At 39.1% G+C, this 14,034-nt stretch overlaps 1 protein-coding gene across 1 annotated transcript in view; it reads right to left on the reverse strand.

Moving 5' to 3' along the window:
• The window catches only part of SIAE (sialic acid acetylesterase), a 38,812-nt gene that overhangs the window by 22,212 nt on the left and 2,566 nt on the right, over positions 1–14,034 (reverse strand). The window contains exons 2-3 of the mRNA XM_042904768.1: positions 12,699–12,860; positions 4,620–4,795 (exon numbers count right to left, since the gene is read on the reverse strand). Of these exons, the coding sequence (XP_042760702.1) occupies positions 4,620–4,795; positions 12,699–12,860 (338 nt within the window). The remainder of the gene's footprint in view (positions 1–4,619; positions 4,796–12,698; positions 12,861–14,034) is intronic.

Below are 14,034 nucleotides of genomic sequence, written 5' to 3' on the forward strand. Positions count from 1 at the left end.
AAGTTGAGCAAAAAAAAAAAATCATCATTGGCCTTCTTTCTGTTAAAAAAAATATGTATATATACATATATGTTCTTTCTGTGTAAAAAAAATATACAAATATATGTTTATATTTATATATACATCACAGCCTTTGAAGATTAACTGTTCTTAAATTTTGAGACCTAGCATATTTTCTATTATGTATACATATATGTACATATAAATCAACATATTAATTTTATACATGAATATGTATCAATTTGACATATGACACCTAACTGAAATATCAAGATATACAGCTTACATTGAGATAATTCACACACACACACAAACAGATAAACCACATAAGGCAAAATATTACCAACTGTCAATCTAGGTGGTAGGTATATAGGTGTTTGCAAGTCTCTTAACTTTTTTGTGTGCTTAAAACTTTTTATAATAAAAAATTTGAGAAAATAGCAACACCTTATATTTTGACAGCTATTTTCAATTTATAAAGACCTTTTAGAAACAAACAAAATAATTTAATCTTTTTAATGGCTCAGTAAATCAGGTCAGATACAATCACTACTGCAGTATAGTCATGAAAACTAAGTCTCAGACTTAGTTTAACAAAATGCAACATACTTTCATGGTAAAAACTCTCAGACAACTAGGAATACAGGGATCATTCCTCAACATGAGAAAAGGCATTTATGAAAACCCACAAGTAACATCACACTCAGTGGTGAAAGAGTGAGAGTTTTCCTACTAAAACCAGGACAAGAGAAGGATGTCTGTTTTCACCACTACTATTCAACATTGTACAGGAAGCTCTAACCAGTTACTAGACAAAAAAAAAAAAAAAAAAAAAAGAAATAAAAGGCATCCAAAGAGGTAAAACTATCTCTATCCATAGATGATATGCTCCTATATTAGAAAACCCAAAAAAATTCACAAGAAAGCTACCAGAACTAATAAACAAATTCAGCAAAGGGTCAGGGTACAAGACCAACATGCAAATATCATTTGTTTCTATACACCAGCAATGAACAGTCTTAAGGGGCAATTAAGAAAGAAATTTCATGTACAACAGCATCTAAAGGAATTAAATACTGAGGAATAAATCTAGCAAAGGAGGTAAGAGACTTGTATACTGAAAACTGCAAAACATTGCTGAAAAAAATTAAAGATCTAAATTAATGGAAAAACATCCCTTCATAGCAGGAAGGCTTAAAATCATTAAAATGTCAATATCACCCAAAGCAATCTACAGATTCAACACAATATCTATCAAAATTCCAAAAGCCTTTCTTGCAGAAATGGAAAAGCATATCCTCACATTCATATGGAATTGCAAGACAATTCCATATGAATAGCCATGAATAGCCAAAACAATCTTGAAAAAGAAGAATAAAGTTGGAAGACTCATACTTCCCAACTTTGAAACTTACTACAAAGCTACAGTAATCAAAACAGTATGGTACTGGCATAAGGAGACACATATAGACCAATGGAATAAAATAGTAAGCCCAGAAATAAACCCTCACATACATGGTCAATTGGAGTTCCAAGAGTTCAATATGGAAAGGACAGTCTTCAACAAATGCTGCTGCAAGAACTGCATATCCACTTGCAAAAGAATGAAGTTAGATCTTCAACTTACACTATATATAAAAATTGAGTCAAAAAGGATCAAAGACCTAAGAGTATAAAATTCTTAGAAGACAACATGGGGGGGGGGGGGCGGGGAACCTTCTTAACACTGGATTTGGCAACAATTTCATGTATGTGACATCAAAAGCATAGAAAACAAGAAATAAATAAATAAACTAGACTTTGCTGAAATTAAGAACTTTTATGTACAAAGGACACTCTCAAGAAAGTGAAATGACAACCTACAGAATGGGGAAAATATTTGCAAATCATACATATGAAAAGTGGTTAATATCTAGAACATACAAATAATTCCTACAATTCAACAACAAACAACCCAATTCAAAAATAGGCAAAGAACTTAAATAGACATTTTTCCAAAGAAGATATACAAATGACAAATATCATTAGTCATTAGGGAAATGCAAATCAAAACTACAATGATCCTCAAAAAACTAAAATTGGGACTATCCTACAATCCAGCAGCAATTGCACTACTAGGTATTTACTCCAAGGATACAAAAATACAGATTTGAAGGGCTACATATCCCTAATGTTTATAGCCGCATTACTGACAATAGCCAAACTATGGAGAGAGCCCAAATGTCCATTGACTGATGAATGGATAAAGAAAATGTGGTATATATACAAACACACATATATACATACATACAATGTAATATTACTCAGCCATCAAAAAGAACGAAATCTTGCCATTTGCAATGACATGGAGGGAGCTAGAATGTATTATACTAAGTGAAATAAGTCAATCAGAGAAAGACAAATAACATAGGACTTCACTCATATGTGGAATTTAAGAAACAAAACAGATAAACATACGAGAAGGGAGGAGGAAGAGGAGAGAAGGAAACAAACCATAAGAGACTCTTAAGGATAGACAACAAACTGAAGGTTGATGGAGGGAGGTGGGTGGGGAATGGGCTAGACGGATTATGGGTATTAAAGAGGGCACTTGTGATCAGCACTGGATGGTATCATGTAAGTGCTGCATCACTAAATTTTACTCACGAAACCAATATTGCACTACATGTTAGCTGAAATTAATTTTTTTATTTTTTTACATTTATTTATTTTTGAGAGACAGAGAAACAGAGCACACGTAGGGAGGGGCAGAGAGAGGAGACAGAATCCAAAGCAGGCTCCAGCCTCTGAGCTGTCAGCACAGAGCCCGACGTGGGGCTCGAACTCACAAACTGTTAGATCATGACCCGAGCTGAAGTCAGACGCCCAACCAACTGAGCCACCCAGGCGCCCCAACTTTTGTTTTTTAGCTAAAATTTAAATAAAAAGCTAAAAACAAAATTTAAACACAATGAGATACCACTTCCTACGTATTAGCAAGGCTATAATAAAAAAAATTAATTAAAAAAAAAACAGAAAATAACACGTTAGAGAAATTGAACCTTTGCAGATTGCTGGTAGGACTGTAAAACAGTACGGCCACTGTAGAAATGTTTTGGTGGTTCCCCAGAAGTTAAACACAGAACTAATAGATGATCCAGCAATTGCACTCAAAGGTATATATCCAAAAGAATTGAAAGCAGGGGCTTGAACAGGTATCTGTACACATTCACAATAGCCAAAAGACAGAAACCGCCCAAGTGTCCATCAACAGAAGAATGGATAAACAAAATGTGACATACACAATGGAATACAATTCAGCCACAAAAAGGGGCAAAGTTTTGATATAAGCTACAACATGGATAGACCTTGAAAACATTATGCTAGGTAAAATAAATCAGACACAGGACAAAGACTGTATAATTCCATTTTCAATAGCATTTAAAAGAATTAAATATTTAGGACTAAATCTAGCTAAGGATGGAAGAGACTTGTATACTGAAAACTGAGGTACCTAGAATAGGCAAATTCATAGAGAGAAAGCAGAATAGAGGTTACCAGGGGCTGGAAGAAGGCAAAAAGAGGGGGACGGTTATTGTTTAATGGGTACAGAGGGATGCTGGGGATGATGAAAATTTTTTGAGTACAGATAGTGCTGACAGGTACACAGAGGGTTGTGAACAAATTTAATGCCACTAAGTTGTACAATTACCAATGGTTAAAATGATAAATATGATAAATAAAATTCATTTATCAAATATAATAAACAAAAACTCATTTTAACCACAATTTTTTTAAAGCAGGGTTTGGCGGAGGCGGTTGAGGAGAGAGAGCACACAGGTGCAGAGGAGAGGGGCAGAAGAAGAAGGAGAGAGAATCGTAAGCAGGATCCATGCTCAGCACAGAGCCCAGCACGGGGCTTGATCCCATGACCTGGGATCATGACCTGAGCCTAAATCAAGAGTCAGATGCTCAACCAACTGAGCCACCCAGGTGCTCCTAAAAAGCAGGTTTTGAAAACAAAGTCTCAGAAATACGAAGTGATTTTCTCCAAGTCATGTAACTGGTAAAAGGCAAAGCCAACATTCAGTCTCAATTTTTTAAATCTCCATGACAACAAAAGACATATATTAGATGCACAGCTTGAAACAAATTCTAATTGTTTTGATTTCCCAGGCTCTCTCCAGAAGCTCATCAAGACCAATCAAAAAGAAGAGTAATCTACTTTGTCTTCAATTTGTTATGAAATCTTCCTTGCCGTCAGACACTCTAGCTCCTGCCCGTAGCTCGGGAAGGCCAGCAAATGGTGCCCTGCACACGTACAGAGCACTAGCTGTGAGAAAGAAAGCAGGCTCTGGAGTCGCATTACCTGCTCCTATTCTGGCTGCACTATTAACTGTGTGACCTTAAGCTGGTAATTTAACCTCAGGGGGCCAGTTTCCTCATCTGTGAGATGAATAACCATACTTACCTCATAAAGTTGTTAAATCGAATTAACTAACACATGGCAAACACTGAGAACAGATCTTGGCACGTGGCAGAAAAAGGTTTCTACCTCCTTCTACTTGTCCCCTTCCTCTACCTTCTTTTTCTTCTTCTTCATCATCATTATTTATTACCACTGAGACTCTGTAAATTACCTGTGAAACCGTCATCTGCATGTTACTTTGCCCACTGCAAAGCCAGACATCTCCAAATAAGACATCATGAACTCTCAGGGTGAAGTTTGTTCTCCCAAAAGTCTGTTGTGCCATCACCTCATAAGGTCCACCAGGCTTCATAGGATCCAGTACCACCATCCAGCTGTTAGAATGTGCTGAAATCATAAAAAGACTCCAAGGAATCAATCAATCAATTAAAACGAAATTAAAGCACAATCCTGTCACGCATCATATTCATTTGTGGCTATTCCCAACCACTGTGATTAACTGAATTCAAAGATAAGAAAATTAGGGCACCTGGGGGGCTCAGTTGGTTAACAGGCTGACTCTTGATCTCAGCTCAGGTCATGATCTCGCAGTTCGTGAGATCAAGCCCCACGTCGGGCTCTGCACTGACAGTGTGGAGCCTGCTTGGGATTCTCTCTTCTCTCTCCCTCTCTCTCTGCCCCTACACTTTTCTCTCTCGTTCGCTCGCTCGCTCTCTCACTCTCACCCTCACTCTCCCGCTCTCTCAAAACAAACTTTAAAAAGATATGAAAATTAGCCAAATTTCAGACAAGCAAAAGAAATAACAAAAGCAGTAGCATTTCTATCCTTAATCTGTACCAATCCCTCCTTCCTTGTAACTGAAGCATTTACAGGAAAAATTAATCACCCAGTTATAATCCTAAATGAGAACAGACAAAAATATACTGAGATTAAAATCCAAGAGAGTTTAATTTTAAAAAAACAAACATAAAATAGGGGCTCCTGGGTGGTTCAGTCGGTTGAGCATCCGACTTCAGCTCAGGTCATGCTCTCACAGCTCATGAGTTCAAGCCCCACGTCGGATTCTGTGCTGACAGCTCGGAGCCTGGAACCTGCTACGGATTCTGTGTCACCCTCTCTCTCTCTGCCCCTAACCCACTCGCATTCTGTCTCTGTCTCTCTCCAAAATAAATAAATACGAAAAAAACCTTAATTTAAAAAAAAACATAAAATAGAAATTCATATTATACTATCCAAATGTCAGTATTAATATAATCATGATCTGATAGATTTATGCAGTGCCCCAAATTAATTTGTAATTATCTAATCAAATGTGAACACAGATTAGAGAAAATAATTTACAATCTGGAACTTCCCTTAAGGTGAGCAGAGAAACGGACACAGGACAAAGGAGTAGGAGCATACATAGTACCAATTTAAGATTAATCACAAATTGATCTCTCTGTGAAGAAGATATTTAGACATGCCCAATTAATTATTTTCACAGAGTTACTTACCAGACTTAAGGTTTTCGGACTCAATTAGGAAGATGAAAAGCTATCCAAGACCCTGTTTCAGAAATTCATAGCACATTCCTTAGGAACCACCCCCCTACCACCTTCCTACCTCTCACCCACTCATACCACCACCACTGCCAACATCATATTCAGAAACTTAGGGAAAATATCTTCAAAATGGCAAAATGATGCCTGGGGGAGCCAAACAACACGAACAAAGTTGAAAAAAGGAGAGTGAGAAGAGAATAAAGAAAATAGAGAAATGATCATTTTAAAATAAATATTCTTGGCATCATGCCAAAGGCTACAAAATAATTTCTAATTTGTGCCCATCAGATTAATGTTAATTCAGAGGGAAAGAAGAGTGAGAAGTGGAAATGGAGCACCCTAAAGTTATAGCAGCCAGCAAAAATTACAATTATAAAAAAAGTATCCAAGTGCCTACTAAGTGCCAGACGCTACGCGAAGTTCTTCCCAATCAGCAAAAGCTAAGCAGAAGCATGAGAAGTCCGGATGCATGACAGGAGATTAGGAAAAGCTCAAACCACACATATTGTTCAGAGTCTTGGGGAAAATGTACAAAAGCCTGAAGGCATCAGCGAAAGGGTGCATGCTTGCCCCTCTTGAAAGTACAACCCACTGAGACTGCTACTCCCATCCCTTAGAGGTCAAGTAAGCTCAGGACCAAATGCTCACTATTGTTTTTATACCACCAATAGCCAGACATCAACATATTAAATGTATAATTCACCTAAAGCAGAAAAATCGCTGTTTTGGAAACAGTGGGCAGCTAGTACAGATTGTGTCGCACAGGTGTGATGTGCTCCATATGGCTCACGCTTCTGAACAGGCAGACACTCCAATCTGTCCCCACTACAGTCTTGCCAAGGTCTTTCCAGGCTTCTTGCACTCACATATCTTACTAAGTCTCTGTCCTTCTGCCACAAACATTACTCATTTATGATGAGGAGGTCAAAAAACCTAGGGCAGAATTTCTTTAGCTTTCTACTACTGTGCAACCTATTTCTAGTCACTGTTAATTAGATATTTACACTTAGCCTCAATCCACGCAATATGGCCGGTGAAGAAAGTTACCTTCACCAGAGTTTCTGAAAAGTTTCACTGCCCAGCAACTGAAGGACAAATAGGGAGGGGGGAGATGTTTGGGCAAAAGATAGCAATGCCATCCTACTAGAGCCAGAGAATGAGCTCCCTCTAGTACCTAAATAGTCTGAAGAGAACTAGGGATCCACACCAAGAACTGCTCTCTTGAGGAAAACTCTCAACTCCCTCAAAGACCTTAGAGAACTTCCTTCTTGTCTAATACTTGAGCTCTTTTTGATTCAAGCTGTTTTCCTCTCCCACTTGATAAAACTGACACAATAATGAGGGTTAAGTGAAGTTACCTGCCAGGGAATGCAGGGGAAACCAGGTCCACTGCAGAGAGCTTACTAATGGTTAAACCAACCTAGAAACAATTTGGTTAAGACACTGAGGATTGACCCCCATGCAAGTATACACAAAGGAGAGCAAGCTCTGTGAAGGCTGGTTCTTAGACCAAAGGCAAGGATGGGATTACAAAAGTAGAAATCACCACATTTCACAAGAGAAGTGGTTAGTCCTTGGCCATCGAGTTGAGGACTGGCTGGTTAAAGTGGAGCTCACCACAGGATGATGAAATCCAGTTACAGTCTTTAGAAACTTTGTTGACCACCCCTCCACCAAGTCCACTAGGTTGAATCCAAATAATAAAACTGAGTCACCAACTACGAAGAGTTGGAAGTTCACCATCCAGCTGAATTTCTGCTCATCCTGATGGACTTTCTGAGCAACAGCTGTTCTGGTTCCTTCTTCTGGACCTTCATCACATGCGAATCTTGTGACCTTGCTTACCAATCCAGGCCTGGATTTCTGTAAATTCTCATGTTTGTTGCATTCAAATCTCTGCTTCCTCGCATTCTTTCATCTCCCATGTAGGAAGATTCATGTCCTTCCTTTATTACACGGTTACTTTGAGTGCTTACTGTGTGCGAGGCATTCAGTGAACAGCAGAGAGTAAACCTCAGTCCTGAGTTATACCACCAAGAAAGCCATGCAAACTACTAATCAGGCTTTGTTTCTGTGTCCAATGGTTAGCATATCTGGGGGCCTATTTCTTCCTGTCCCTCTTCTCTTCATGTTCCAGCTAACAACTGAAGTAAAGAACTCTCTTCATTTTCTTCTCTCCATCTCCCTGACCACCCGCCACCTCAAAATCAGAAGAACAAATAATCAAAGGGAAAAAAATTAAAAGAATTTGTCTAAAGACATGATTAGTCATAAGGTGCGTTCATGCTTTTTTTTCTTTGCTATTCACATCAGATGTTAATTATTTTTCAGATTATTGTGCCAAATCTCAGATGCCAAGAAGAGAAAAAAGGAAATTATCCATGACCTTTCCCTCCTCAAGAGGAAAAGCCTACAATTGGAAGAAGTTCTTCTCCCACAAAACCCTGGCACTTCACCAGCTGCAAATCAGTTTAGTGATCTAGAGAAGTGACTTGGAGGTAAAGAAGGTCTTACTGCCCAAACTGCCCCTTTGCAACCTTCATTTATTCTGTATAAAGCTCATCACCACCACCAAATATGAATATAAAAAGCAAAAAAAGAGCTTGAACATTTTTCCATCAATAAAACTATTTATGCAAATTATTTAAATTATAGCATGCTATGGCATATAACACCCTAAGGTGACCCCCCCCCCCAATAAGTCACACCCGTACAAAATCCCCTCCCCTCAAATTCAGGCAGAATCTGTGATTTGCTTCCAACCATCAGAAAATGGCATGGGAGAGGAGATGTCATTCTTGTGATTTGGGTTACATTATATGGAAAAGATAAAGGAGTTTTGCAGATGTAATTAAAGTTCCAAATCAGTTGACACTAAGTTAATAAAAAGGAAGATTACCCTGGGTGGGCCTGACCTAATAAGGTAAGCCCTTTAAAAGAAGGTCTAGGAGCTCCTGGGTGGCTCAGTCGGTTAAGCATTTGACTTCAGCTCAGGTCATGATCTCAGGGCTTGTGAGCTCAAGCCTTGTGTCGGGCTCTGTGCTGACAGCTCAGAGCCTGGAGCCAGCTTCCAATTCTGTGTCTCCCTCTCTCTCTCTGTTCCTCCCCTGCTCACACTCTGTCTCTCTCAAAAATAAATAAAAGATTTTTAAAAATTAAAAAAAAAAACAGAAGAAGGTCTAGAGGTCAGAGATTTGAAGCAGTAGAGATGCTTCCATGAATTCTATAGGCATAAGGAAGGAAATCTGCCAGCAGCCTACATGAGCTTGTAGTGGATCATTCCCTAGTCAAGCCTCCAGATGAGAACACAGCCCAGCCAACACTTGATTTCGGTCTTGTGAGACCCTGAACAGAGAACCCAGCTAAGCAATGGCCCAGGCTTCAGATCTATAGAAACTGTGCCATAGGGCGCCTGGGTGGCTTGGTCGGTTAAGCGTCCGACTTCGGCTCAGGTCATGATCTCACAGTCCGTGAGTTCAAGGCCCGCGTCGGGCTCTGTGCTGACAGCTCAGAGCCTGGAGCCTGTTTCAGATTCTGTGTCTCCCTCTCTCTCTGCCCCTCCCTGTTTATGCTCTGTCTCTCTCTGTCTCAAAGATAAATAAACGTTAAAAAAAAAAATTTAAAAAAAAAAGAAAGACAGAAACTGTGCCATAATAAAAGTGTGTTGTTCTAAGCACCTAAATTTGTGGTAATTTATTGTATAGCACAGAAAACTAGTGTGCATGCTAACATTGCAACAAGGAGCTTTTTACTTTTCTAAGGGGTTTAGGCTTTTTGTAATTTTCTAAGTTAAAGTAAATATCCCTACTTACCTCAGGTCATGATGATGAATCCAGACACACTCTCATTTTATCCCCCATGTATGTCAAAGTGAAAAGATATACCCTCCCCTCCCCAATTTTATTCCTTGTGTCTGAAAAAATCATCATGCATCATTTGACGATATGGTTTGACTAGGCCCAGTACCTGACCCATATTCCCAATCATCCCTCAAGTTTTAATTGAACCATCCCAAAGCTTAAGTGTCAGTCTGCTGGACAAAAATCTTCATGCTGTTAATTCCATTTTGTTGTGGGCACCCAGGGGATTGATTATAGGTAATAAGTTAAATATTAACAGAGACAGAATGACAAACTGAGGTAGTCTAGCTGAAAATCCCAGAGTCCTCATCAAATTTAAAGAGAAGTCAACCTTTCAATATACCCTGTAGTGTTTCCTTTGAGAAACATTTTTTTGCCCTATAAAATTTCCTACATGTCTACCTCCTTTATTCCAAATAACACTTTATTCATTTTGTTTCATGTATAGAACACAACAATATGTCCCTATAAGTAGGTTTATGGATCTAAAAAAAATAAATATTTTATTTTTTCTCTCCTACCAAGCAAATGTAGAGAGCCTAACAAATATAAAGTATACGTATATTCTTTTGCATCTATCACTATAGTACTATGTAGTCTCTGTCTCCTAAATATTTATTGGTAATGTTAATTATTAGCCAAGGAAACCCTATTTTTTATTTTTAAACTACAGCAGCTCTTTGGATTTCTAAATCAACTGTGATCACCAGTATTTATACTCTATGCTGTTAATTTCTAAGATAGACACAACACAAAAATTGTCTCTTGAATTCATTTTCAGTACATCCCACAGGTCACCAGTAGCATTTAAATCTAACACAGAACAACTTCTCAATCAGATTAAGCTTCCCCTTTCAAGTCTCTTAGTGTCACCCGATAACATTCTTACCTTAAACAGTCTTACAATCCAAGAACTAGAAGCACTCACCTCGCATCTATGCCTGGCACATAGTATTTTTAAATGTTTGTTGGGGCACCTATATGGCTCAGTCGGTTGAGAATCCAGCTCTTGATTTCAGCTCAGGGCATGATTTCATGGTTCATGGATTTGAGCCCCCTGTTGGGCTCTGCACGGACAGTATGGATCCTGCTTAGGATTCTCTCTCCCTCTCCCTTTGCCCCTTCCCCGCTCACATGCAAGTAAGTGTGTGTGTGTGTGTGTGTGTGTGTGTGTGTGTGTGTGTGTGTGTGCGTGCATTCTCTGTCTCTCAAAATAAATAAACTTTAAAAAATGTTTTTTGTATGGAAATGAATTATAAAGAGCCTGCACCAGGGTCTGGTTCACTCTGGACTGGATATTGAGAAAACTAATCAGGAAACCCTTGTTTTCAAGGCCCAATAAAACTCCCACAAGCTTCCCTGTCATATATATCTTCAAGTCACTGCTCAAACTACCAACTCCCACATGAACACCCCTGCTCCCCAAAGCAGCCTTGTTACCTGTCTGACTCTCACCTTCAACATTTCATGGCTATATCACTACCTCTAACCAAGATCTGATCCTGTCTCCACTTGACCCAGCCGTGACTGTGGCCTCCAATATGCAGTTAACTTCTAGCTATGCTCTTTCACATGCCAACTTACACAACTCTACGCCTTCTAGACAAAGACTCCTTTGTAGGAACTGTCTGCTAACAGAAGCTTCTGGTTCTCACCTTCCTGAATATCCTTACAACCACTACCTTGGGTGGTGCCATGGGTCAGGTGGGTTGGGCCTTTGTCATCTATTGCCTAAATATCACAGGCTAACGGTTCCCACCACCTCTATTCTTACTGATCTCCACTCTCCTCTCCATGGTGCTGCCAGAATTATCTTCTTAAAATACAAATCTGATTATTTGGCCACTTAAAATCCATCGATTTGTATAGTCCACAACAGAGTATACAGTCCTTAGCAGTGACAAACAAGCCTTCCTACATTTCCAACCTTCTCTCCTGTCATCTGCCACCAGTTGCAGACTCCAGTGCTTAGACAAACCAACCTGCTTGCCATTTCTCCAATGACCCATGCTCCCTCATGCCTCCATGGCTCCAGGCTATTGCCCTACCTGGTTTGCCCTACTCACTTTTCAAGATAAATCTTAGACTAAGTCCTAAGCACTCCCATAGCACACTGTGCTTCCATACTGAGGCACCTAACTTACCTGTAACTGCTTATTCTTTTTCTGCCTCCTTCCTCATCTGTCAGCTTCATTAGGAGACAGACCACATCTATCTTGTTAATCACTGTATTACCAGTACCTAGCACAATATATGGCACATAGGCACTCAATAAATATTTGAGTGACTCTCTAAATATTATAATAATAAGAATAAGAATAATAATGGCAGCTAACACTCATGTTTACATGTGCTAATTCACTTAATCCTTACAATTACCCTAAATATCATTATTATCTCCACTTTACAAATAAGGAAATTATGACACAGAGATGTTACATAATATGCCTGAGGTTATAGCATCAGAACCTGAGCTCAGTGAGTCCACAGCCTGGGTTCTTAAGCACTCCTCCATACTGCCTCTCCTTTATGTATAATTCAGTTCAAATGTCACCTTCAGGGGAAACTGTTTCTTACCATCCAATCTGAGTTAGACGCTTCTCTTCTGTATCCCACAACAGCCTATATACACCTTCATCATAGCATTTATCACACTGCACTTTATGACTTGGTGTCTATTCCCATTATGCCATGAGATCCTGGAGGGCAGGAACTTTGACTCTGTCTTAATTTTCTTTGTGTCCTCAGTGCCTAACACATGATAAATACTCAAACTTAAATGGATGGGTGAGACAACCTGAGTTCCAGCACCAGTGTTCGTTTTTCAGATTATCCAGCAGGTGGCAGAAGAGGACAAAAGCTGAACAGAGGATGAGCAGCCTTACCTTTCACACTCGTCACCTTCTCCATGATGGTTTCTTTATCTTGGCACAAAGTCACTGTCACTGTGGCTCCGAATATGCCATAGCCCCAGATCACTGCCCCTGCGGGCTCCTTCTGCAGCACCATGTAATTATTGATGTATGAAGCAAAGCGAAAACGGACATCTAAAAATGTTAACCAACACTTAGAAAAGCATCACTGGGGGATTCATCACCAATTGAATCTGGTTAAACAGCAAGAAACCATAAAGCTTTTATACAGGACAATTTGAATATACCCAGACCCTTTAATCTTCTAAAACTACGTCTTATTCGTCCTAATTAGGTAAGCAACATAACAAGAGCAGTTGTCAATAATATGCATCATAGTACAAGATGACCAATAAGGAAAACTCAAAGAGCCTACGGCAACCAATGTGCCACAAGCCTCCTCCGCTTCAGAGCTCTTGATCCTCCTTTGCTCTCAAGCTTGGCCCTGACGCTCTGCGCTCTCCCTCCAAATTGTTAAAATGCTCCTTTTATGCACCCCACAGATGGTATTTATGAGAAAAATAAACCACTTTCTTCCCCTACTTTCCATTACCATGCCCACTCCTTGTTGCTGGGAATAAAGAAACCTGCTTCTCTCCAACACAGCCTCCCCTAATCTCTCCCCCATTCTTTATCTCCCCCTTTCCTTCCCACCAGTGTCGACTCCTACAAATAATTCCCCTTATTGTTTTTTTTGACAACCCACTAAAAATTTTAAATAAGCATTTATGAATATCTGTGACATCTGCTTCCTTCTAAGGTAAATTCAAATAAATTAAGATGATAAAATAAGGTCGGCGAGAAATAGAGGGTCAAAATGTCAGAACAAAGGTCTTTCGTCTCAATTTTACCCATTTCACAAGCTAAGTTATATAAAAAGAACAAGAGGAAGAGCACTTGAAACTGTAGATTCTATTCTAGAGTCACTAACAAGACTGAATAAGAACTTACTTTAACGAGATCATTCCTATTTTTAACATGCAGCCTATATTGAAGTATTTTATTAATAACAAGCATCTATCCAAATTATCTCAGTGAGTTCCTCATCAAAACTTAACAAGGGGGGAAAAAATCTTCTTAAGTTATGTCCCAATTTGTCTGAACAAAACAGACTAAAATCCCTAGAAGAAAATAATTAACAAAGTTAAGATTTTTTTTTAAGCATTTTAAACAAAAATGATAGGCAGGAAAGAGAATGAGAACTAACAAGGTTTCTTCCCTGAAAGCTACAAATGATGATGGCCCCTGAGGCTATACTTAACAGGGCAGCAAAGCTAACAGGGTCTCCCATACAGACTCAGTGGCCTAT

This window comes from Panthera leo, chromosome D1 (genome assembly GCF_018350215.1).
Source record: "Panthera leo isolate Ple1 chromosome D1, P.leo_Ple1_pat1.1, whole genome shotgun sequence".
Taxonomy (NCBI): Eukaryota; Metazoa; Chordata; class Mammalia; order Carnivora; family Felidae; genus Panthera; species Panthera leo.